General features: G+C 38.2%; 2 protein-coding genes across 5 annotated transcripts; one reads left to right on the top strand and one right to left on the bottom strand.

The window, feature by feature from the left end:
• The first annotated feature begins 5,985 nt into the window (after nucleotides 1-5,985).
• Nucleotides 5,986-16,508, top strand: LOC122653962 (polyadenylate-binding protein-interacting protein 7-like). 3 transcript variants are annotated; one of them, XM_043847928.1, is made up of 7 exons: nucleotides 5,986-6,059; nucleotides 7,077-7,592; nucleotides 7,689-7,936; nucleotides 9,595-10,042; nucleotides 10,149-10,219; nucleotides 12,837-12,961; nucleotides 16,113-16,508. In XM_043847928.1, exons 2-7 carry the CDS (start codon nucleotides 7,160-7,162, stop codon nucleotides 16,414-16,416), a joined length of 1,629 nt encoding a protein of 542 aa, XP_043703863.1. In that variant the 5' UTR covers nucleotides 5,986-6,059; nucleotides 7,077-7,159; the 3' UTR covers nucleotides 16,417-16,508. The 3 variants fall into 3 exon arrangements, with proteins under 3 accessions (XP_043703863.1, XP_043703862.1, XP_043703861.1); XM_043847927.1 differs by having other exon boundaries at nucleotides 7,686-7,936; XM_043847926.1 differs by having other exon boundaries at nucleotides 7,077-7,936.
• Nucleotides 16,509-17,060: 552 nt separating this feature from the next.
• LOC122653963 lies at nucleotides 17,061-24,032 on the bottom strand. 2 transcript variants are annotated; one of them, XM_043847930.1, is made up of 11 exons: nucleotides 23,899-24,032; nucleotides 23,375-23,593; nucleotides 23,096-23,187; nucleotides 21,235-21,337; nucleotides 20,341-20,609; nucleotides 19,952-20,083; nucleotides 19,562-19,684; nucleotides 18,992-19,135; nucleotides 18,151-18,368; nucleotides 17,580-17,733; nucleotides 17,061-17,424 (listed from the first exon to the last, which is right to left on the bottom strand). In XM_043847930.1, the coding sequence occupies exons 2-11, from the start codon at nucleotides 23,574-23,576 to the stop codon at nucleotides 17,206-17,208; spliced, it is 1,656 nt and encodes a 551-aa protein (XP_043703865.1). In that variant the 5' UTR covers nucleotides 23,577-23,593; nucleotides 23,899-24,032; the 3' UTR covers nucleotides 17,061-17,205. The 2 variants fall into 2 exon arrangements, with proteins under 2 accessions (XP_043703865.1, XP_043703864.1); XM_043847929.1 differs by lacking the exon at nucleotides 23,899-24,032 and having other exon boundaries at nucleotides 17,062-17,424; nucleotides 23,375-23,657.
• Nucleotides 24,033-26,819: the final 2,787 nt, after the last annotated feature.

Below are 26,819 nucleotides of genomic sequence, written 5' to 3'. Positions count from 1 at the left end.
TGGATTAGAAGAAGGGTTAATATGGTCAATTCTAGCAGTTTGATGTATGGAGGAATCTTTGGATTGATCATATATTGAATATTATGACACCAATATGTCATGACCCCCTTTTTATTTGTATTTTCAATACTACAAAAATAAATATTGGCCTTTTTCCTCAACAAAATTTTTAATATTTACTATGAGGGATAGAGAATAAAACATGGACTAAAACTTGAAATATGAGTTGGGGAGTTGGGGTTTACTTGTGGGAAAGGTTTGAATGAAATTGAGACTCGTGATGGCTTGTCCTGTTTGACCTTCACCATAGTCCAAATGAATGAAAGAAATTAAGGAAGAAAGTGAGCAAGTAATCTAGAAAAAATGTGACATTAAATTCTACATGATTGGTCTTCCTATTTCTTACTCCTTTATGGATATAGTTTTCTTTCTCCCGTGGAGAAGGGTTCACCCAATTTCCAATGGTCATTATTTCTTCTCCCCTATTAGTTGAAGGTTCGAAATATACCTTTCCCTACTTTTTTATGTTCATCCCATAATAATGATGGGCCCTAGTGAAGGAATGCCTCCTACGCCGTGGGTGGAGGGAAACCAGTACGTTCGTGTAACAAGTCATTAACTTTCTCTCACTTTATTAACAATAAGTCCTTTGGGTGACAGAATAGATGTGACGATTGATGAGGTTGACCAATGGAATGCGACAACAATTGCAAGGTATTAATACTATGGGATTGGTGTGTGGTTTGTGTGATTATACTTTATTTCATCAAAAAAATACTATTGCCTTTTGGTTTCCGTCCTTCACACGTTTAAACGGTGAAAATGGGAAGCAAAACCCCACTTCAGTTTGGACTATAGATTGATGATTACTTCATGATGGAGTTTACCATGAAATTTATTGGATTGTACTCTCTCGATGTGAGAAAAATCCCACCTTTCACTGGGATTTTAAATTCTACAAAAATTTAAATTTGTTCGAAAAGAATATATAATTTTTGTAAGAGACTAGTTTTCACACACATTCATGTATGAAACACGATCAACACTTCAGCCATCCAATAGATCTATGAGAATTGAGTATTTCTATCCAACGGATGATATACTAACCGCGTTTCACACATAACTATGTATGAAATCTTTCATCCTACTTAAAACAAAAAACAAATTATCCATCATGGGATATTTGTTGTCCTATTGACCACTAAAGCTGGAAAGGTCATGGTGGCAATTTTGTTGCCAATCAAACTTTTGTCAACTATATAGGGGATGGAGCTAATGGCAAAAGCTAGCCAATGGAGGTCTAGAGTAAGTCCAAGAAGACCCTCTAACCCCCCTCCCCCACCCTCTTTAAGTAATAGGAGTAGGTAGTAAGTAATGTAACAATAAGTGGTCCTATTGGGATAAAATTTTGTTGCTACACTAGTAGTAGGAATGTTTCTGCTACAAGATTGGCAGCCAAGGAAATGGGATCTTAAGGGGTATTTTGGAAAATATTAGAAAAACACTGATATCAAAAGAAGAGGACAAAAAGATAGCCTGAGTCGAACGAGAACGCTCTGTCCTTAAGACAGTATTTGCACCCTATTACTGCACTGGGTTGCAGTAAATCTGCCTCCCAAGATAAAACATGCTGGACTGATTACTGATTTGCAGAGACAGTAATCACTTGAAACTATCAGAGAATTGAGAATTTGTTAATGCCTGACTGACTGAAATCGTACCACAAAAATTGAATTAGATGTAGGTGTCCCTTAAAGATACCCCATGGTGTAGGTGTGTCTCTTGGAGATGTCTCTTTGAAGATACATGTCCTTTAGATATGTCTCTTTGAAGATACATGTCCCTTAGCCAAAAAAACCAGGCCAACATTGAACCAATGAATGACCCAAAATCGTCCGCACAATTATTGAAAAAATTCCGACAAAAAATACTAAAACTTAGGAGGGTATTCATGAACCCAAAGGGGAAGTGAATTATTCCATTTCCTTGGCTGCTAGCCTTGTAGCAGGAACATTCCTGCTTTGGGCGTAGTAGCAAAAAAAATATCGCCCTATTGGGCCCCTCTTAACCCTTAGTGGGTCCCTTGTCCAACCCCTTCATGGGATTTTGCAAAAAAAATAAAAAGCAGCCTATTGCCCACGTCATTCTCCACTCAACTTAATAGCATTTCACCACAACATTGAAGAATTTCGAAATGAATACTCATTGAAAATTTGAAATACAAAAAACAAAAACCAATAAATTATGGTAAATTTGGTTGAAATGGTGGTGGCTTAATTAGACATGTGGTTCTTCATGGATGATATCAATTTTTTCAGCAACTATTTTTCAGTAATTTTGGTTGTTCATGGAGATCAATGATTAAACAAGAAATTAAAACTAGACACATACATAGTTTGTAACCTATTCATGATAAAATAAAGGACAAGAGATTGTTGTCGTATTATGTAGCACCTACACCAATGTGGAGGCCAATAAGAGCGCGTTCAAGACCATTTGATTGATAGGTTTTTTTAGTTCATTGGGACTAAGCGAAGCACCTATTATTTCTCATGGAAGGGTGATTCCCACCATTTGGACACTTAAATACATAAGGAATGATTTAGATTGGCCACATATAAAACTACAGCCTAAATTCAATCATTTACTTTCGCATATATGTTCATACATCCTTTGGTTGTCCAAGCATTATGGAATACCCTTTTGATAATTATTAATTGTCTAAAATTTTAATTTTCATTGCTTTTGAGGTGAAATTTGATATGTTAATAAAGAAATTAGGGTCTACCTATCCACAAAATTTCAGCCATTTTTACCTGCTATGTGATAGAAAATAGGTGTCCCCTATACCTATTATTTGTAGACGATGTGTCAAAAAAAACTTGACTCCTATTAAAAAGTATTCAATTTAAAAAAAGAAGAGATTGAAAGCAAAAGGTATTTGAGAATACAAAGGAAAATATCATTTCATGTGGGGTATACACTTGAATTTGATAGATTCCCAAGTCCCCATCAATTGCCTATTATTTTAATTTATCTTTTTAGTAAAATACTGCCTTATCTATTACACTATTGGATATGGGAATCAATACATGTGGGCTATGTAGTTGATTTTTTTCTTTCAATTGATCTTTTATTAGAATCATAGTTGGAAAATCAGGTTTTCTGCCACTCGTTTTTTTCAAAACCTGGTGATTCAGACGAGTCACTTTTTTTTATATATTTTTATTATATATATATATATATATAATATAATATAATATAATTCTTATCCCTGTTAATATTTTTTTTTAAAAATCAAATAACATTAATGTAAATATCTAAACAAAGTATCATTGATGAATACAGATAATCATAATAACTACAATTGTATTCGTCAACCAAGGATTATAAATCAAAAGATGACCTTTAAGGAAGAGGAATCAACGGACCATTTAAAAACCCTTTGCATTGCATTAATTATTGAGTAATTTACACATACCACCCCTGAGGTTTGTTTAATGAAAGTATAATTTTACCCCTTAGTTTTGGATAATTCTGCATACCTCCTGAGGTTTACAAATATTAACAAATATATTCATTTCATCAGTTCATGACTAACAATGTTAAAAATACATCATAAATTGACAAAATTGCCCTTCACAATTAGGGTTTCAAAGCAGTAGAATCAGGAGCGACCATGATCGTCTATTGGACTGGGTGGGTCTAGGAATCGAAGAGAACCACCGGTCAAAGACAACGAACTCACTAACTAGAGATTCGTAGATTGGTATTGATTCGGGATTGAAGCCTTTCATGACTGTTTCGGAGAGGTTAAGAGAGATGGTTAGAGCTTGTTCAGCAAATCCGGAAATGGAAGGAATGAGACTGGAGCCAAAGACTTGCTGTTGAACCGCCTCATAAGAGTGGCCTAGATCAGGGTCGACGAATTCGGTGTCGTCGGTGAAGCAAATGGATAGGGAACCTGCGGTTTTATTAGAAACAGGGTAGCATTCCTTGCCTGTGACCCCATTAATTATTGGGTTTGCAGATTTCTTCATCCATCCGAGCATGTGATCGAAGGATCGATTCTCCATGACAAGGACTACAATGGTTTTGATGGGTTGTTGATCGGCAGAAGCAGAAGTGGAATGGGGAGGAAGACGAGTTGCAAGTGAGCAAGGGGTTCAGATGTGGGATTTTTCCCCAATTTGAAACCTTAAATTGCCAAGGGCAATTTTGTCAGTTCACATCGTATTTTTAATGTTGTTAGTCATGAATTGACGGAATGGGTGTATTTGTTAATGTTTATAAACTTTAGGGGGATACACAAAATTATCCAAAACTAGGGGGTAAAATTATACTTTCATTAAACCTCAAGGATGGTATATGTAATTTACCCTTAATTATTTTGAACTGAAAATTACTATTGGAAACCAAACTTCTCCAATAAGAGTAGTATTTTGTGCATCTTCATTGTGATTTGGAATTGCATAATCTTCACCATGCGTTGGAAAATAGTGAAATTAAATGCTGTAGTTTTGAACATTAATATAATCACTGCAGTAGTTTAACTCAACCAATGAAATGTATCAACGACCCTTTAAGAGAGAATGACTAGACTCCGCACTGGACTCGGGTAAAAAAACCTCGTTTCTTGTGACTCGGGCAAATTCAGATCGAGTCTGGTTATTTTTTATCTTGTTCGAGTTTACGGGACTCTTGACGAGGTTTTATCATTTTTTGACTCGACTCAGGTGATTCGTCCGAATCAAAACTTGGTTTTTCAACTATGATTAGAACCCCCCTTAAATTATCTTAATTTCTTTTTGGGGAGAGGGATTGCTTTAACGTCAAAGTACAATTTCCATCAATGAGGGGATGAGGAATCAAATTGTCCAATAAAAAGTTTTAACGAGGAGAAAGAAAATATAGGATCCACAGTGGCACATGAAAAGGCATAAGCGCGAATCGTCACACTAAGGTCGTAGCAAATTTTTCTTTTAATTTATTTCTATCGACCCTTGTGGTTTGCTATTCCCTTGGGAGAACTGCATCAGGAGCTTGATCGATGGTCAAGTCTCTGTAACGACACCAAGTCTATATTTACTTTTCAAGAAGTGAAGCCCATGTGGGTAGCTGGTCCGGATTCCATATTGATCCCTTCGGGATCTTCTCTTGCCTCCTTGTGGGGCCTTAATGGCCAATTGGCCCTTGACAACTGCACCAAAAAGATATCACATTAAATGTAGTTGGATTTTTTTCTTTTGTGAGTCCAATGGTTGATTCATAGTTACATTGATGTTTTACCAAAAACAAAAAAAAATAGTTACATTGATTTAAGAGTAGACCATCCCTGTAGGGAGCTAGGGATCCAAATTGAACCGATGGGCCCCATTTGGTATAAAGGAGATGTAACTTGTAGTCCACGTCCAAGTAGCCAACAAGTTAAGACGATTCAAGGATCGACACTCAGTCAACTCCTTATCAACCGTCGGATTTACTTCAGTACATTGATTCGAATCGAATGGTATCAAAGGGCGGAGGGCAGTTTATTGAACCTCTACGAGCGCAGACAAGGTACAATCGTAAATCGCCACCAGACACGGGCAGTGAAAAGCGTGCCACGTATACAGCTAAGGATTCGTAGATCATATCTATAGTGAATAGTCTCTCTATCTCTACCATGTCCAAAGGTTTTATCGAAAATCTCAACAAAATGAGAGGGTCTTTAAGTCTTTACAGTAGCATTAAATCACATAATTTGCCTTTATTTTATCAATTTTCATTATTTCCGAATTCCGATAGACAGGAAGAGAGGAAACGTCTAATCGAGTGGCGAAGGGGTGGGTTTCATATGAAGTTTCTTTCTGTGGTGGTGATCGCCAACAGGGTTTGAGAGGAAGAAAAGAAAAAGATAAACACAGACCAGTTGTTAGTTCAAGAAGCTGAATAACAGAAGAAGCTCACAGCCTTAAGAACAATAACAGCAACAACAACAACCACTTGCTCGCTATACTTCTCCCCTTCATCGATGAATCGTTTCGATTTGGTCATACCTGCAATCAAGCTTCGGAAAGGTACTTGGAAGCTCTTTTCTTCTTCAGATCTTCAAATCTTTGCTCTGTCTTTTTCTTTCTTTACTATTTTTTCTGTTTCAATTTCTCTGTTTTCTTTTCCCGTTACTTTTGCTTTAAGATCCTTTTGGATTCATTGTTTAAAGATCGAAAACATGTATCTTTTGGATTCTTTCTTTACTGTGTTCAGGTTAATGATATCTGCTGTTTATTGGCGCCGTCAAACTAATTTTCTGTGAATTGAGTGTTTTTTTTTTTTTTAAATCTGATGTTTTAACTTCATCGTAGAGTTTTCGTTTGTACTTGTGTGTGTGCCTGGATTTCTTTAGCTTGTTCTGTTAATGAACAGTTGGTGGAATTGTATGTTGTGATGCCGATTTGTTGCTTTGTTGACCTTAGGGTTGCAATATTGTATCCGTATAATAATTACGGTCTCATGCACTTTATGCTCTCCCCCCCCCCCCCCCACCCCTTTCTTCTGTATTTTTTCATGAGTGATGTGATTTTTTCTCTATATTTAATCTGTGATTGATCGTTTAAGATGGTCACATGGAAGAGAATTAGGGAGTACTTAAAGAAAAATGCGTAGCTATACCTTGGCAGTATGTAATTTCCTCGTTTTTTACTCCCAGTTACTTAGATTCGACTTTTTCTTTCTGTTTCATGTAAAGTTACCTGCAGCCTGCAGGTTGTATTCCTTCCAAATTCCCAACAAGCTTTATCTGACACTTCACTCAAGCTCTGTGTTATAAACGTCCAAACTGAATTTAATGCTGAAGTGAATTGATTTCTACTTTGTTTTACCTCAAATGTTTTTATGAATTAACAAGAATTCGATATAAACACTCAAACTAAACTTCGTAACTAAGTGTAAGGATTTCTTACTTTGTTTTATCTTTGATTTATGTATATGAATTAACAAGGATTTGATATTGTGCTCATGATATATACTCACTCAGAAGGAAACTTTAGAGTCTTTTCTGGTTTGAATTATTTTCTTTAATTCAATTTATTTTGCAGGATTTGGGTGATTGTTGCTGCTATCTTCTGTTTCTTTGTACACTTTTACATGTACAAAGTTTTATTTTGTTCAATTTCGAATAATGATGAGCTTGTCCAGAAAAGTTATCTCAACCAATGACACAAAGCCGAATGCCATGGGTAAGACAGCTAATTTGAATCCAAATGCAGCAGAGTTTATCCCTTTGGCCCTTAGATCTTCATCTGGAAGCCACAGCTCTGCAGATGTGACAGCAAGGCTTAATGCCTCTGGAACATCTGGAAAAGCAATTTTAGATCGATCGGAGTCCACTGTTTCTAATAACTCTGATGAGGAGGCCCACCAGTACTGGCACCGCCAGCTCCCTGATGACATCACTCCAGACTTTAAGTTCATGGGAGAGGATGAGTTGCAAGGACCTGATAACCTCACTCTTTCAAGTTTGTCCATTGACGATCGGAGTGATACCTCGAGGTTCTCTGTATCTACAGGCAATGGTCAGATATTAAGCAAGCATCAAGAATTATCTCCTCGTGGTAATATTAATAACACCATGACTGATAAGATAAGATATTCCATTCCGTCATTTAGGGAAGATCCGTCTTCAGCAGCTTTTCTGAATTTGCCAACAGGGTTCATGAATGGTTATCAGCACATTGGCAGTAAAGGAAGGGATGGGTTTATTTACAATGTCAACCCTAACCCTGTATTCCCAAATGATACTTTGAATGAGAATGAGATTTTGGAGGATATTGACATCAATCCTGTGGAATTCTTGGCTTCTCAATTCCCTGGTTTTGCTATTGAAAGCCTTGCAGAGGTCTACTATGCCAATGGGTGTGACTTGAATTTGACAATTGAGATGCTGACTCAACTTGAGGTATACTGTGCTCTTAATTAACTCACCTTTGACCAAGGGAAGAAAGCTTCTTGCTTTAACTTTTTGAATGTATATGTAGATTTAGATATTTGACGAACTGTGAAGGTTATAGTAGGTACATACCCTTCAGGATCCTCCACTGAAATGTTTGTTTTGGGTCGTAGTCATCGAAATCCATCATTACATGAGACAACCATTAGTGCAGTTGCTTGGGGTGTTTAACTCTCAAGATGATTGCTTATTGTTGGTTGTTTGAACAAACTATTCTTAAGAGTATGAAGTCAACTCTGTATGACCCTGTAATTATATTCTCCTTGTTTCCTTGGTCCAATGATGGGCTCCTACTCTCCCCTGCCCACCCATCAAAACACACGTGCACCAACCCCCCCCCCCCCCAAAAAAAAAAAAGGTTAATTGAAAAAGAAAAGCAATCCTAAAACTTGTATTCAGAAATATGGATATTGTTACTGAAATATGTTTTCTTCTGCATTTTGATCTCATAGTTTGTTATAGGGTCATTAAGAATGTACTTCGTGCTTTACGTTTATCAAATTGCCACTAACATATCCTTTTCATTCCCTATCTATTTTCTTTTATCACTTCATATGAAATATTTCACAAGACTTAATTCCACCATCCCCTGGGGCCCAAAATTATGTAGAGAAGGCAATATTGTAGTACATTCAATAGTGAGCCGTGTCTTCAATGATAAATTCTAGAATAGGTTCTAGTTTGTTGTTCATTATGGTGGAGTACCCTGCTTTGCACCTCTTTAGTAAGGAAGGGATCCACTTCTGCATAGATGTTTGGCTTTTCCACTGCATCATTAGTCTGATTTCCAGAGTCAGATTGCTCAATGTTACAGATGTACTTAGTCAAAAGATGACTGAGTTGGTAAAATTGAGGATGCAGGTGGTTCTTTAGGTACGTGTTAAGGGTGTAAGCGGCCAGCTTTGGGTTGGGGAAATGATAAATTATGGACCAAATTGAGCCTAACTGGCCTGGCCTAGCCTGCCCAGCTTTGATTCAAAGTTTAGCTTGATTTCGGCCTACCTTGCACCCCTAGAATGCATTTTATAAGCCCATGTGAGATAGAGTTTGTTATTAACTTCAGTCCAAAAATTTTGCATCGAGAATGTGTATTCCGTTTTGAAGAATATACAATATGGTACCGATTTCAATAATCGAGGATAATCATTCTACACATGATTCACTGTGTTGACCTTTTTATGCCAATGTCTGGTCATATTGATCTGTACTCCATCTGGAAGTTTGATCAACATTTTTGAATTTTCTATGGTGATGAGTCAAGGACTAGTATTCTGTAAACAACAGTATAAAAATATGAAGGATGCTTCTTGATCTTGAGATTTTTTCCCCCCCAACTGTAAGTTCAAGAAACTTTCTGGTCCCTTATGCGCTTTTAGGATAAATAATGAAGGCATTAAATGTGGTAAAAATTTCATGTTACTCTTTTTTACTTGGATTATATTATTTTTTTGTTTAGATAGATGACTTGGGTTAAATAAAGTTGATTTCAATTCTTCTGGAGGAGAACAATTATTGTACCTGCTCTTGCAAATGTTGCCAGATTTTTTTGGCACCAAGGATGATCTTTAGATGTGGATGTTGAAAGTGCTTTTGTTTGCAAATTGCAGCTTCAAGTTGATGGTGGTTTTAATCAGAACCTGAGTCCAAAACCCCTGACTACTCCAAACCTGAGTGCAATGGATTTTCCTGCACTTCCTGCTCCTGATGATCAAAATGGTTTGTCAAAATATGTGGGTGATGATATCCAGCAAGCTCCAAATCCATACCGTTCTTCTGACAAGGACACTATTCTTTTCTTCAAGTCGAGCTCCTCAACCCCATCTAGAGGTGCTATAGATTTTGCTTCAGCTGTTAGGAAGTTGGCATCTCAGGATTCTGGTCAATGGAAGTATGAGAGAAACGGTTCTTCAGATACCACTGTTGGCTCTAGTAGAAGTTCCCATAACTTAGTTAGCTCTTATAGTGGTGGTCATGGGAGGCCCATTCATAGTGATCGATTGGAAAATCATGGTTCAGCTCGGGGAGCTCCTTGGCTTGAGACTGGAGATGTTGTGGGTAATGTTCTTGAGTTGACAATCTTTAAACATGTTTCAGAATGGCACTATACTTTTGGAATTGGGTTTTTGCCTTTATATTTGCTTTAACTATGTTGAGATGGCAGCAAATATGTACTCAGAACTTAGGGGAGAAGCTCGTGACCATGCACGCCTTCGCAACGCTTACTTTGACCAGGTATCATACCGAGAAGTCGTTGCCCATGTGTTTGAGCATTTTTTTTCCTATGCATTTTTTATTAATTCTCTTGAATTATATAATAATCCGTCTATCCCATGTATATTGGCATCTTGGATAGATGCAAGTCAAATGCTGCAACCGAGGAGAATCTGAGATGTGGCCATGCAATCGTGTATGAATTCCAAGGGGGTCAAGGCCACTCCCTACTTATCCTAAGCCATAGTTTGATTTCTGGTTTGTCCATTCAGTTATTCTGTTGATGACTGGTGACATATGTTTCTAGTTAGTGCGCCACACTAAAAGACTTGGAATGACTGCAAATCCAAATAAACAAGCTTTGATGAAGATATACCTCATAGCGATGATTTGGGTTCAATCATCTATGTGTGGCAAGAGATTAAAGTGTATGTTGCCCATAGAATTAGAGCTGGTTAGATGAAGTTCAGAGGCACTTTTTTGAGTGTATACGTGATCAACACATTGCTTTAAAAGTAGGTTTTACCTTTACTAGATGTTAACAGGTTCAGCCATGAAGTAAGTACTGGGTAATAAAGAAACAATATATACTTAAAAGTAGTTAGCTGAGATTAGGATGTTGGAATGGATCAGTTGTAAGATTAGCTGATGGAATCAGGAATATATTCATTCGAGGGAACTCAAAGATAGCACCCTTCAAAAATTCAATTGAGATGGGTTGGACACTGGTTATGTCCAAAGAACACCAGCAGATGGCTAATTAGGAGTGGCATATCATATGGGTCAATAGGAGGGTGGAGGAGATCTGAGCTCATGTAATGAGAAAAGACATGAATGGTTATATAACAGCGGTTGTCATCAATTTATATTATATGAAGTATACCATTTTTATCCATTTTTTTATCGAAAGGTGTATCCCCTTTTCTATCAAGGGTCTAACAATATCAGAGATAAAAACCAGTAATCACAAGAGAGAGATGTGAGAGGACTGAGGAACAGAGAAGACTGCCAAGGAGCAGCCGACAGATCCAACAGCCTCCCTCCATTGTATATATATTATATAACAAACCAAATACAAGAATGCAAGGAATAGAAGTCTCCTTAGTCCTTGCACAAATAGAAGTCTTACTTGGAAAGAAACTCTACACTAAGATATAGTAGATATATCACGATAGGGACACTCCCTCCATGGTGGTTAACTACAAGTAAATCAAACAGAACACTACTGCATGGGATTAACACTAGTATCCTCCCCCCCCGCGGAATAAACCTTAACAAGGGGGTAAGCACAAAATTATTCTTACCAATATTTTTGCTTTATTTCTCAATTAATTTTGGGAATTGACTTGTCAAAATCAGTACCTCCCCCCCTCCCAAAAAAAAAAATTGTCCCAGTGAATTTTTTCCTCATGCAGAATTAAGTACAGCAAAAACTATCACAGTAAACTATAAACTACCCCTAAGCCTGTTCATGAAGGCAATCAAATAACTTATGTGCACACACATAGAAACGGTTTCAAATTCAGTCTGTTATTTATATGCTATGAGGTTATAAAGTTGAAAAACTAGATCAGTATACCCCCTTGAAAGAAGAATTGCTGAAACTTCAATTTTGATTTTAATTTTTTATGTGGTGCTTGTTGAGTTCGAGACCTCTCTTTCCTTGTTGGATTCTGATCCCTGCATCTGTATCATAAAGTTGGTCAAAAGGGAGGAAAAATGAAGAAGTATCTTAGAGACGTGAAGGACAAAAAGGTAAAATCAAACTAGGACCACATTGAAGCATTCTATGAAAGTAGTTGTCTTTTCAGCTCTACTTCAACACGAGATACACTCTTCTGGCAAGCAAATCAATTTTTAGTGCAAAATCATGAATGTTTGTTCAGTTGTAATGCTTTCTACAATTTCATAATGAGTTGCTTTCTGGTTTGTAACTTGGTTACAGTGCCTTCTGAAAGTGAAGTTGCTTGTAAATTATGGGAAGATTATCCTGCTGTGCGTTTTATTTCTAAGGGCGGGCCTTGATGGAACAGTAAAGGTTGCTCCATTGTGACCAAGTGGTCACGGGTTCGAGTCTGGAAAAGCCTCTCTGCGAAAGCAGGGGTAAGGTTGTGTACATTATGACCCTCCCAGACCCTGCAGTGGCGGGAGCCTCGTGCACTGGGTATCCCCCCCCCCCCCCAATGTGATTCATCTCTTAGATTGTTTTTCTCCATGCTACAAGTTCTAGTAAGGGTTATTATTACTAGTCGTGGAGTTCAGGGATTTGCCTGATAAGAAAATTTTGATCACCTCCCTCTTCTAACCTTGCCCCACCCTCACCCCTTGGAAGGAAAAAGTTTTTCTTAACTATTTTTGGATGTTTGAAATCATATAGATAAATTTATGGCCAACTTCTTTTCATTTTTAGGCAAACTGAATGGTTAGGAGACCTCTAGAATGTCATATGTGAAATGAATTCTGTTATGTTTAATGCCAATTTTTAATTGGGAAAGGGGTCCTTACTTTGTCTTTTTTGTTTGAAGTGATTCCAAGCTTGTGCTCAGTCTTATTAGTAAAATTGGAGGTATTTTTAAGTTCTATGTTGGTCAAGCTAACTGTTTGGTAATTCCTAATTGAGGGTGTTAATTAAAAACAGGCACGACAGGCATATCTCATCGGGAACAAGGCTCTAGCAAAAGAATTAAGTGTGGAAGGACAGGTGCACAACATGCATATGAAGGCAGCTCATGTAAAAGCTCAAGAATCCATTTATCGACATAGGTAAGATTGATCCTGGGCTGTGTGCTTGCATTACCCTGGTCCATTACAAGTTAGTTGCATGAATGATGATTCTTAGGGGTGCATTAAATGTTAAATTTAATTGGTTAGAAGCACACTTGGTGGTTGTTGTTGTTTGTCTTGCTCAATCATTTATCTCCTTTTTACTAAGGCTTTCTTTCCCTGGTGTTACTGATCAAGCGAAAGAAAAGAGTGTATGCCATCCTAGGGGATGGCGCCCATTCCCTACGCTAACGGGCTGTTATCTGTAGATAAATGAGAGGGGGGGGGGCACACCCACTTCTACGAAATTTGACAGTGTTCAAGAGAAAGGGAATGGGAGGAACTACTATCTTGTTCCCCTGGGAATGGATATTATTCTATAGTGTGTTTTGCAAATTTCATATAAATGAACGTCATCCTCATCTTGAACCTAATTTTTTTTACTGTTGAAGGACAATATTATCAAGTATACCATGCGGATGTGAGATGTTGACTAATTCTATGATTGATTGTTGCCCTTTAATTTATAAGTTATAACATGCAACAACATTAACAACATAGCTATATCCCAACTAAATGGTGTCGGCTACATGGATCCTTGCTCTCCAAACAGTTCTGTTCGAAGTCATATGTGGTAGAAAGCCTAGGCTATTTTAGGCCCGCCCCTGGCTCTTTTAGATCTTTCCATCTGAATCAAATCACTCCTCCGAACTGGGGCATCCGAAGGCCTTCGTTGAACATGGCTATGCCATCTCAAACGACTTTCTCGTAGCTTATCATGAATCGGAGCTATTCCCAACTCAGCTCTAATGTGGTCATTCCTTGCTTTGTCCTTCGTAGTTTTGCCGCACGTCCATCTCAACATCCTCATTTCCCCTACACTTGGTTTATTTAATGCTACTTCATAATTGCCCAACATTCTGCACCATACATTATAACATGTCGTTTCCTTTAAGCTTCAAAGGAATACGCCAATCACACAACACTCTGGACGCACCTCTCCATGTCAACCAACCTATTTTAATTCTCTGAGTCACATCATCCTCTATATTACAAAAGGGCATACCCAGTGCACGAGGCTCCCGCCATTGTGAGGTCTGGGGATGGTCATAATGTACGCAGCCTTGCCCTTGGCTTTCACAAAGAGGTTGTTTCTAGACTCGAACCCATCACATCATCCTCTATATCACCTTCTTTATATAATGATTGAGCCCAAATACCTAAATTAATCGTTGTGTGTTATCTCCCTCTCATCAATATTCACCACCTCATTAACCGTCCTCGTGTAAGTAAAGTTACGCACCATATACTTTGTATTTGTTCTACTTATCTTAAAACCTTTTGATTCCAATGTTGATCTCCATAGCTCCAACTTGACATTAATCCTTGCTTTTGTCTCGTCCACCAACAGAATATCATTAGCAAAAAGCATACACCAAGGAACCTCATCATGGATGTCTCTGGTTAAATCATCCATGATGAGTGCAAATAGATAAGGGCATAAAGCTGATGCTTGATTTAACCCAATTGTAATTCTGGAATTCACTACCTTGACCCTTGCCCCAACACCATTCTTACGCTCACGTGTTTCTTTATACATATCTTTAATTATGTCCACGTATTTACTTGAAACCCTTCTCTTCTCAAGAATATGCCAAATTAGATCTCTAGGGACTCTATCATAGGTTTTTCCTAGGTTAATTAAAACCATATGGATATCCTTCTTGCTCTCTCTACATTTTTCCATGAGCCTCCTAGTAAATAGTTTCCATCATGTTTCTACCTGGCATAAAATCAAATTGATTCTCTGAGATAGTAGTTTCTTTTCTCAAGTAGGTTTCTATAATCCTCTCCCATAATTTCGTAGTATGGCTTATTAGTTTTATGCCTCTATAGTTATTAAAGCTCTGTATTTCCCTTTTATTTTTGTAAATCGGGATCACAATGTTTCTCCTTCATTTATCTGGCATTTTCCTTGTGCTTATAATCTTATTAAACAACTTGGTTAGCCACGATAAACCACAAAATCCTATGCTGTTCCACACCTCTATTGAGTATTGAGACCCCATCTAAGCCCGATGCCTTGCCTACTTTCATATTTCTTAAAGCTGCTTTCACTTTAGACACCTTGATTTTGTGTATATATTTACGACATATGGTGTCAAGATTGGGTATTGCAGTCATCCGGGGGTACTATTACTCGAAATGACTTCGTTGGGTAGTCTGTCAAAGTACTATTTCCATCTCTCCTTAATGTCCTCAACCCTTATTAGTTCCCTACCATCTTCACTTTTAATACATCTTCCATGGTCGAAATCTCTATTATTCCTTTCTCTCATTCTAGCTATCTTATAAAGACTTGATATTTCTTCACTCGTGCTTTCCCTACAATCATCTTAGCTTCTTTTCTATCAAGTTTGTACCTTTTTTCGATCCTTAGTCCTTTGCCATGCCAAATTGCAATTTTACCAAATTTTATATGCCGTTGTCGGCTCCTAGACAGAGGTAGAGGCTAGGTTTTATGTAAATCAGTGAAGTTTTTTCTTCCTTTTTAAGTTGATTATGGTTTACATAATTCACTGGGACTTTTCTTTGTTATAATTCCAGTACTTTGACCATAATTATTTTTTTTTGGGTGGAGGGGGGGGGGGGGTTGGGGGTTCTTCTCATGGAGTCCAGTGCAGATGGTATGATGAAACACAACCATGTGTTTGTTACCATACAGTTGAGTACTTTTTTCAGGAGAATATTCAGAAAACTTACCTTCATCCTTGACTGCTCCTTTGCGTGTCTTAGTCCAGAATAGGGTGGAAGTAGAACCCCGGGGATTGTCCTGAGTCCTGATACTGAATGCATGGTTATTTGGCTGTGGGGAAATGATGAGCTATCTATCTTCCTGTCACTGCATGGGAGTTGTTTGCATATTTTATGGGAACTGGACAGGTGACCATGTGTTGATGCATCCTTCGAATTCTTCATGCATGGCCTCAGTAAAATGTGTGGTTTCAGATATTATAAAGAACATTATGGTGATGAACGTTGGTCGAAAGTTTATTTATGTTTGATGCATGGTGTGAATTAATGTCGGTATCCCACCTCACCTGTTAGTAGGCTTGGGTATTTTTAATAGTGTTCTGATTTTCTGATGTAGGAATCCAGTTGCTCCAGAGTTTCATGGCTGTGTCAGAGGACAAGAGCGGATGATAGACTTGCATGGTCTGCATGTGAGTGAAGCCATTCGTGTGCTGAAGAACGAGTTGAGCATCTTGAGGGGTTTAGCCAGATCTGCGGCGCAACGGCTGCAGGTCTATATCTGTGTTGGTACTGGCCACCACACCAAGGGTTCCCGTACTCCAGCGAGACTGCCTGTTGCTGTGGAGCAATACCTGCTTGAAGAGGAGGGCCTGGATTACACTGAGCCTCAGCCAGGGCTTCTGCGAGTTGTGATATATTGATTCAGAGACATGACATTTGTAAGTTTATAGGAGTTTTTGACACGATCAAAACCCGTGAATCATTGTCTTAATTCATTATCTTCATTCTTGTATGTGCATATATGGAAGAAGTGGAAGGGAAATATAGGAATGGAGGCCCAAGAGGGAAACAAAGAAACAAAAAAGGTTGAAAAAGAAACAGAAAAAAAAGAACGAACGTGGGTAGCGAAGAAAAGAAAAAAGAGGACATGTATCATTAAGGTTTAACAAGCTGGCCGTAGTGCCAGATTAATGGAAGGCATTCATTGGGGGACTCCACTTAGCTTTTGTTTCTCAACTCTGTTTATTTCTTGTAACTATTTAATACATTAAATTGTTTTTGTTAAATTCCCTGTCCCCAAGTCCCCCTACATTGTAACACAGATGTGATATATATGACACCGCTCGATTCAATGGCTTATGGCATTCTGGGCTTAAGGTTAGAGGAAATCCAAAATTCAAAATTTATAGAAAAATATGTTCCTTGTGGTGCGTGGAAAATTGGAACGTTGCCTTTCAACTACTTTCACACATCACGTGTCAAATTTCAGAGTTTAATTCAAACATTCACGTGTCCAACACAATGGCGTGACAGTTCAACTATTATATGCGATCATCTCTATTATCTACAAATTTCAGGTATAAACTGCATCCCACTTTCCATAAAAATACAATGAACACTAGAAGTTCTATCCAATGGTCTAGAGCTGGGGCTTCTAACAGGTCTTCTGTCTCTAGAAATGGGAGAGAGAGTCAACCTTTGGGAATTTATCATGCTCTGATCAACAGCTCATACACATTGCTATTGTTATCCACACTAACACGCTTTAACATTTCAAAGCTTTTTCGACTCCCCAGAAAATTAATCCGCTTGAATCGCACAAAACCAAGCTCTGCTGTCTCTTTGCTGGCATAGACCGATCGAAGCCGTTCAGCATACCTAGAGTCAGTATGAATTGCAGCATCTACATCATCTGATGACATGTTTTCCTGCAGAGTAGGAAGATGCAGGCATCGTTAAACATCTATTATCCTATCAATAAGCCATATCTTTGATTAGTCAAAAGTTGGATAAGCTGGATAATCAGGACTCTTCATAATACAACCAGGTTTATGATGTTGAAACAGAAGGCTGAAACAAATACCTGATAAAATGCATAGATATAATCCAACACCTGCAAACATGTAAAACCAGAATCGCTGAAGTATGTTCTTGAAGAGGGCCCCATCTCACCGAATCGGTCAATTGGAAACAGAATCGTAAGAAAGTGATTTTTGAATATCAACTCCGCCTTTTCACTGGAACCAACCATGCATTTTGAGAAGATTAAAAGCAGATAGAAAAAAAGAAGCTTGACACTAAAAATATCATAAAATGAATTGGAAACTAAATCAAAGGCAGCCCATCTGGCATTAACCAGATGGAAACTAGGTCCAAAGCTATACTCATGGTGCATATGAGAATTTGGAAGCAACAAGAAGAGGTTCCCACAGCAAATAGAGGACCCGATAAGGTAGTTGACAATTCAATTGATAGATTTTCTAATGGACTACCAACTACTCAACATAAAAATGAAGGGATTAGATTCTTCTAGTCAAGATTTTTGGTGCAAATCTTCAAAATGGGCCACCGAACAATGAACCCCATCCCATGCACCACATCTTTGAAGCATGAAACATTTATATAAAATTAATTAAAGGGAGAAGTACAGCAACCTTTCTCTGAGTGGACGAGAGAAGTTCTCAAATGAGGTTTCTGGGTCCCCTCCATCCCCTCTTGCATCAAAGAATATAGAAGTGTGATGGTCGCTTACATCCTCAAAACCAGAAGAATCTGTATGAATACAAGCAGTTGAAGTTGGCTCAGATATCGACCAGCATATTGAATCCAGAAGGCTGATTGGGGCAATTGAGCGTATCGGAGCTTGAAATGTCTGTAAAGAGAGACACAAAATATTGCTGGACATTTGTTAATATAAATTATCAATATACAGAAGATACTAGCGTAGGTCGAAGATGGCAAAAAATAACGAAATGCAGAATTCTGTCAGAAGAGGAGTGCAGGAAGTTCATTCCCACTGTCATATATACATGACAGGTATGTAGTCGGGCCACAGACCATTTTATACTCTCCAACTTAAAACATCCCCCAGCACCAAAATGATCGGTACCATATGATCTAAAATATAAATGCACAAGCATTTTTCTGGAACATACAACTCCCTAGCTCCTATTATGTGATGATATGACGGTTAGGATCATCTATTAGGTTAAATTTTCTTCTGATAACTCTAAGTTGTATAGCATATGAACCACAAATATCCAACCATTGGAGGATGAACCCCACCCTTCCTGTAGCCAGTCTTCTGCATTGCTCTAGGTATGTAGATAGCATTATAATATGACAAGTTAACCAGTGCAACTTATTAACAAAGAAGGCATGTAATCTAACATTTCCGGTACGTACAATAGAGAACCTCTATTGTCATTGGATATTAAGGAACAAGCAAAGATAAACCTAGTAGCTCAATGCAAGAAAATATCATCAATGACTTACCTGCATACAGTAACCACGACGATTTCTGACTCCAATTTTTGCCAAGTCAACAGTCTTCTGTCTTTCTTCAGGGATTTTTATAAATTTTCTTTGTGCTAATTGAAAATTTAATGAATCTTGACAGGCATCAACCCCATTTGCTTCCTGAAAAAAGTTGAAGAACAATGGCAGCATCAGTTATAAGCCATACAGAGCAAATTGAAGTTGGTAAAAGGATAATGTGCAGGCCAAAGACAAACTTTTGGTCAGAGTATTGATAATAGACGTCAGTGCTTACGAGTCAATAGAAGAACTGCCCCGGAATGGAGTAGAATGGGAAAACAGGATTAATATGGCCACAACTCAAGTAGTAGGGATAAGGCCTAGTTTAATTGAGCAAAAAAAAATATTTGTACAGACCTTGCTAAACGCGGGAGCCTTGTGCACTGGGTACAGCCTTTTTTTAAATGAGAGAAAGAAAGAAGAAACAGAAGAGACAATGGTAACACTAAAAAATTATCAAAATATTCAATTCGCTCTAGACAATGGTAACATTGCATCTGAAGCACTCAAACTGAAAAACAGAAATACCTTCACAGCAATTACATTCTGAAAATTTTCCAGGATCATGCCAACCTGCCTAGCTAAATCAGCCGACAAATGCACAAGCCTTTGCTTATTTTTCTCCTTTGTTGTTTTGAGAATCCAAAATGGCTGAAACAATTCAAAGAAAAATGAATTTAATGGTGGTCAGAGTCAAGCATAAAGCACTCCTATGATGATGCAAATGCATTTAATACAGCTTGCAAGCAACCAAGGGAGACCTAATATTATGCTAACCTAGGATTGAACATAGCAACAGTTTCACGCATCGCTGACACAAAACATACAAACAGTGGATAATTATCCTGGACTCTCTCTCAATCAGTTGAGATGTAGGGTCCTTCTACAAGAAGACAAATCGAATTCAGTAGCACTTACTGTAACAACATTATCAGTGTGGCCAAGATATCTCTGAACAGAAGGTCCTTCACACACTACATGACTTGCACCGCAACCAACAAGCCAGTGATCCACAATTGTAGCACCTTCTTGAATAGCTGTCTCCACAACCTGCCACGAATGAACCAATTATCCCCAAATGAGGCACCTTCTCAAAATCTAATTTAACAAGATACTTCCATTGAGAAGTCAAATCTTTTGTATGACTGGTATAGATTGTGCTACAGAATGTGAGATGCCAAGACAGGCCTACCCACAGCTGCTGGACTAGAGCACTATTTTCACTAGAAAGGAAAGCTACGTCTTAAAGTCCTGTCTCCAAGAGAAAAAATTAATATTGCTGAGTAGAAGTTCAATGCAGATTCTACCTTACTACGTAGTTCCGTGGAAATATCTGAATCAACAAATATGGAGTGTCTGGAAAGAACTGCTGCCCCCCCAGTCTTTCTATTCTCTTTTTCAGTTACGTGTGTATGTGGTTGCAGAGTGTCGCTATATTGTTTAGTATCTCCACGCAGACCAACGGGCAGACAAGTATTCTCAGTGGCGGTGAACCCCAGAAGCCGATTCAACTCCTCCGTTTGTAGGCCTCTTTCTCCAACAGTTTTGACACTGTAAAGTGATTCACTCAACCTCACTGCAGCAAGTATGAACCATTGAAGAAGAAATGATTTGATTAAGCTCTTATAATTTCCTCCCCTTGATTACTTCCAAGAGAAACAAAACCGACACCTCCACTCTGAATCTATGATAATAGTTGGGATTAGGATAAACTTATTTGAAAGTCACACTAAGGCCAGAAACTTTCACAGATAATATCTACCCACCATACTGTTAAGTAGTTGTCTGGTTAATGATCCAAGACGTCTCCACCCCCATAATTTGATACAACTTCAGAGCAGAGCAGAGTATGCCTACCCAGAAAAAGGTAAGAGGTCAACTAGTCCAGATCATTAGTTCAATAGGACATCTCTCTGATTGGCCATAGTCCAAGAACTGTCCAGAATGGAATATTTCTCCAATAAATAACCATTTGGTAAACATTATACAGTTCGTACTTTGGCTATCTGAATACAGGCTTGTATTATAAGCATCCACATAATTGTTTACAACAACAACCACATAAGGGATCACAACCCTACCCATCACATACATGACTGGTATAATGGTTTCCAAATTAACTGGTGTTTAGTAATATCCATTTTCCCTCTGAACCCAGTCTAAAATCCAGTAAAATTAGATGGGAAAACGTTGGTACTCACCATTCCTCTTAACACTATCCACGAACCATCCCAAGGTGACAACAAATAGACCATTTCTCAATCCGTGCTTTAAAGCATGCTCAAACTTACGTCCACTGAAGCTGTAAAAAGTGTTAAGTGCTGACAAAGGTCTCTTGACAAAAAAATAGTATAAGATACATTCTTTTTTCGATCATGAAGTGCAAATTTAACACAAAAGGTAGGTACAAGTTGTCAAATATCGGTATCGAGTAGCATATCAGAAAACTAGTTTTAAGAGACGTCTCAGAGATGTATCGGAGAGACTAGATACGCTTTCATGTGCATGGATATACTTACAAGCAAAAGAAGTGTCTTAAGCATTGTGCACCATAAATAAGCAATAAAAAATGATATCCAACCAAAGTCAGGTTATCTCTGTCTTCACGATGTCTATGTGATTGAAAACTTTATTGGCAAGTGCAATATCAAATCTACTAACAAATAATAAGAAGTGAGGACACCAGCCTCGGGCTGGTCATTTGTGCCCTACTACTTGTAGAATGCAGGGCCGAGGCTTGAGGTCTCATCTGCGAGTCCCCCCCTCACACACAATACTGTGCAGCCAGCCACTGCCCTCCCTTGGGTCCCACCCCTAGGCCGCCCCCATGCGCCCACCTAGTGGCCTATGGGTCCTTGATAGGATGAGCCCAAAAAAATTAATAAGAAGCAATTAAGCAAGAAAATTTGAAAAAGAAAAATCCATTTGCATATAACGAAACTGGCTTAAAATAATCCCTAAACCAGAAGCAATATGTAAGTGTAAAATACTACTAAGTATCAAGTAACATATAAGTATACACACATTAACCATATATCCTGCTAGTAATATATTAACAAACTTAAAGTAGCATAAAAGGGCATACCCAGTGTACAAACATAATAAGTACTGAGCAACAAACATATTTATATACTATTGATCACAAATCATTCAAGATGATCCACATCTAGGTCAATTTTCTAGTTTAGATGTGATACTTGGCAAAAAAAAAAAAAAAAGCAAGAAAATCAAAGATTGAAGCAAAAAAAATTTTGTAGCATACTTCAACCTGTAGGTTTGATGTTCAATATTCACTTTGAGGAGCTTTAATGCAAATTTTCTCTCGTTTAATCGCTCCTCCCACGTTGTTTTTGGGCGTAGATGGGATCCATTTTGGATTTGACCAAAAAAATAGTAGTATGAAAAAAATTTCTGATCAATAAATTGGATTTTTGGGTTTTGGCAGCCTATGGATCGATACTGTACTGGTTTGTATGGTTCTGCACTTAATTTTTTATGTATCAGTTCTGTATCAGATCGACATGGCCAACCTCGATAAGCATCAGCCGTATCAATCTGTATCGTATCGATACTTGATACCATGGGTAGGTACCATTATGAAGGTCTTCATATTGCTTTTTTATTTTTCTTCATTTTCCCTCTTGTATTTGGGTATCCAATGCCTTTCCCACAAACGACAATCCAGGAAGACACAGGCTGCACATTTGCCCAGCACATTGTAACAGAGGATGAAGCAACTTGGACCAACCACAAACTGTTCAAGGTTTCCCACAAGATTCAAACCCTGGCCTCTCACATGCATAGAAGATGTCGCGACCATCAAAGAAGAAGAAATTATCACTGCGACCTAATCTTGTGACCAATCAACTTGTACATATATATACCTTTTGACAGTTTCTCATTTTATTATGCTATTCAAAAATGGTGCAATACTAACTGGTCCAGCAGGCCCTAGTTCCGAGTTATTTCTGCTTAAAAACTTGCATTGAGGTTAGGCAAATTGTTCTCATACTGATGCAACAACTAAGATACTGTCAAACAGGGATTTTTATGAAAGGATATCTGGGCCACCAGATGAGTACATCGTGAATGCAAGCTGGGACTGTATTGACCACCTAATTTATCTGTGGCATCCATGACCTGCTTCCTCGCTTCTGTCACATTACATAGCATATACATGAATTAATTGGTGTTTAACCTAATTTTTATTTTTATTCGCACACACAAAAAAGCTGAAGCTTGCAATTCGAGATCACACACTTGAAGCTTGAAAAGCTACCATTACAAACACTGTCTAAACCTCGAAATCAAATCAAATGTAAAGCATGATAAACTGCATACCTTTGGATAGTCCAGTGACACAAATAACCAGACCGGCAAATGGACCACTGGCTCGAACGGCAGGCTGAGACATAGCAGAGGAAGCTGGGTACGTTGGCTCGAAGGATTGCATCCCTCGCAAAGAAGACAGCGAAGAGGAAATCCCAACAGATAGTCTCGAACAACCCTTGCTGTTGATCACCTCAACTCTACTGCCAGCCATGATTACTTCTCAAAGCTCTACCAGAATTCCGTGCAAGCTACATACAAAAACCGAACCATTTTCAGACACAATTTCTCAAAGCCCGTCCGACATGCAAATAGGCGTTAGAAACAGATTTTTTCAGTCGATTTTCAAATTTCCAATGCAGAAGAGCAAAGAAAAAGGAAAAGCAGAATACTTTGAAGTAATCTTTACATCTTCACTGAAACAACGAGGGGATCAGAACAAGCAAAGATAGAGAAATTCTAATTCGAGGCCAGTAATCTCATAGGGGATTAATTCCGGTTAGTTCAAATTTGAACAATGAGCACAAGAATCTTACCATAAAGTTTCAGAAAAAGCGAAGCTTTGCAGGTTCTGGAGCGCTAGCAGTCTACAACACCAAATCGGATAAGAGAACTGATAGGGAATCAATTAAAACCATGGTAGAAACCATGAGAGCTTGACAGAATCATTCACCCAATATGGAAACCGGAATTCCAAATTCAAAAGGGGAAAACGGAAAAAGATGAAAATTTCCTCTTTCCTTCGGGAGGAGGATTATACAATCTACATACAATTGGGATAATCCTTTCCTTTTATCAAAAACAGAGAAACATATGGAACAGAGAGAATTTCTGAGATCTTTCCGACAGAAAACAGGAAAAAGGAAAAGAACAAAAGAAACGAAGAAACGACAATCTTTGCGAAGAAATGCTTTTGAATTTCTAACTTTTTCTTTCTTTCCTTCTCTTCCTTTTCTCTTTTGCAGATTAAAAAAAGGTATTTCTCAAACTGAACTGTCAATATCACAAATTCCAGTTGCAGGCTTCTGGCGTTCGGAGCTTTTTTACTAGAAAACGACTTTTTAAAACAGGTCACTCGCTAGTCACTACTTTTAATTGATTTTGGCTTCGAATTTTTATACTTGATGATAGGGTATAACCCAACAATAAAATGGGATCTGAATTGGGTCCAGTCGATTCCAATCAGATTCCATTCTAGAGGTTGGAATCGGTCAGATTTCCGTCTAAACCAGGGTTTTAGGAATCTGTATCAAATAAGTAGTATCGGTATTGGCCGTCACCAATACCGATATCTATTTGTTAAAATGATCAAAATACGATATGGTATCAATAAATTTGAAGACAAAAACTTCTAATAAGGATTGGTATCAATATCAGTATCGATATTAGTTTCAGAAATGGTCGATACTAATTTTCCTATTTCAGAGTGACAGGAGTTTGAATCGACTGATTCATGCCCAACCGATTCTAAAGTTTAATTCCATAATATTTGATGTAAGGATACTAAACCCACCCCAAAACCCTCTTCCCCTTCAGGTAAAAACAAAAAAGCCAAATCAATCCAATGGATTGAGCTTCTCTCCAGGGAGCCCAGCACGTCTAGGACGTATTTAGCTGTTGGGCTATGTTGCACACATCCCTAGGCATGCATCGAGATGTGTGACACAACCCAACCCTTGGATGCCCCCTAAACGCTGAGCTCCCTGGAGAGGAACCGAATCCCAATCCAATACATATACGAAGGGTTTGCATTGCGACTTCTCTTTTATTCATCTCAAGGGCTTACAATGCACTAGAAAAAACCTAGATGGTTTTATACATGTGATCTCCATTGTGAGCAATTTAATTGATTTTGAATACCTAAGGTGAGTAATCCGGAGGAGTATAAGTAATCACCAAACTATAGCCACTAGATTGAAGAATATTCTTCCAAATACCATCTCCACAGCTCAATCAGCATTTATTCCTGATCGGTTGATTTCCGACTATATTTTTCAAGCACAAGAGGCATTCCGCTACATCAAGTAGAAGAAAAAAATGGAAATTGAAATGGGTTACGCTGAAAATTGATATGAAGAGAGCCTACGACATAATTGAATGGCCATTCCTCAAAAATCATCTACTCTGGATGGGCTTCAATACCCTTTTTGTGTCTCTTATTATGGTCTGTGTACCTTACCACAAAAATAAAAAAATAAAAAAATTATGATCTGTGTAAAAGCAGTAAGCTATTCAATTTTGCTTAATGGTGGGGTACGATGTACGGTGAAGCCATCTAGGGGCTTGAGACAGGAAGATCCTCTATCACCTACACTCTTTATATTATGCTTCCAAGTCTTACGCTGTTTAATTGATCAAGCTGCAACAGAGGGACTTATTCAGGGCATCAAAATTCAAAATCAGTCTCAACCTCTTTCGCACCTTCTTTTTGTCGATGACTATTTATTTTTCTCACAGATTAATCTAAAAGAAATATATAATTTGAAGGAGTGTGTAAATATAAATTGCAAGGCAAGCAGTCAATGCATTAACCTGAAGAAATCCAATATGTGCTTAATTTAGTCCGAATATGGCACCATGTCTCAAGCGTTGGTTCTCAAGAATTTTGAAAATGTTTTATATAGATGGCCCCTCGAAATACCTTAGCCTCCCTATGGACTTGGGAATTCAAAAATCTGACCTCTTCCATGATATTAGCGATCGAACCAGCAAAAGAATACAAGGATGAGCACAAATTTATCTATCACATGTCGGTTGAGAGGTGCTTCTGAAATCGGTGATTCTTCCAAGTGCTAATTTTGCATCGTCACACTTCAAGCTTTCCATTTCCCTTCACAAGTGTACAAGCAAGGAGGCTGCTAACTTTTACTAGGGAAGCAAGGATGATGAATCAAAGATACACTTGATATTCTGCGCGGAAACTTGTCATTCCAAAGATCGTGGGGGTATTGGTCTTTGGAACCCAATCTTGCATAACAAAGCCTTGTACGTTATCCAAGATCACATGGAGGCTCTGGGAGGAACCGACCTCGGCTTGGGTGTTGTTCATGAGATCAATTTATTTTCCAAAATGTGATTTTCTCCTAGCCAAATTGGGTAGCAACCTGTCATAGGGCTGGAGAAGTATATATCTTGGAAGGGGGGAAAGTGTTGGAAAGAGAACTATTATCTTACGTTGCTCATATGCAAAGGGGGTATGGTTTGGCTCATCTCTATCTTTGAAGGTCCCAAATGATGATAACTTTTCAATTCCAAGATTGATTGAATCCTGGAGTTTGTTCAAGAGCTTGGGGAAGAGGGAGGGAAATGATGCTATGGGTCTCTGAGGATTTACTGCCTGGTCACTTTGGTTATCTAGGAATGATATGATTTTGGTCGAAGACTAGGGTCCATTGGATGTTATCCAAGTTGCTAATCAAACATATGTGGAATTCGGGCATGCCAATCACGCTAAAAA

This window comes from Telopea speciosissima, chromosome 3, assembly GCF_018873765.1.
Source record: "Telopea speciosissima isolate NSW1024214 ecotype Mountain lineage chromosome 3, Tspe_v1, whole genome shotgun sequence".
NCBI lineage: Eukaryota > Viridiplantae > Streptophyta > Magnoliopsida > Proteales > Proteaceae > Telopea > Telopea speciosissima.
Note: the sequence above shows the minus strand (reverse complement) of the source record. Positions and strands in the feature narration are given on the sequence as shown.

Bases quoted from the DNA above. Each gene is read 5' to 3' on its own strand.
- LOC122653962 (XM_043847926.1), top strand. From the start codon at position 7,160: ATGATGAGCTTGTCCAGAAAAGTTATCTCAACCAATGACACAAAGCCG. The intron at 7,937-9,594 runs GTATACTGTGCT...TGCAAATTGCAG, and splicing joins AGATGCTGACTCAACTTGAG to CTTCAAGTTGATGGTGGTTT. The intron at 10,220-12,836 runs GTATCATACCGA...AATTAAAAACAG, and splicing joins GCAACGCTTACTTTGACCAG to GCACGACAGGCATATCTCAT.
- LOC122653963 (XM_043847930.1), bottom strand. From the start codon at position 23,576: ATGGCTGGCAGTAGAGTTGAGGTGATCAACAGCAAGGGTTGTTCGAGA. The intron at 19,685-19,951 runs GTAAGTGCTACT...GAATTGTTTCAG, and splicing joins ACACTGATAATGTTGTTACA to CCATTTTGGATTCTCAAAAC. The intron at 18,369-18,991 runs GTAAGTCATTGA...CTCTCTTTACAG, and splicing joins GTCGTGGTTACTGTATGCAG to ACATTTCAAGCTCCGATACG.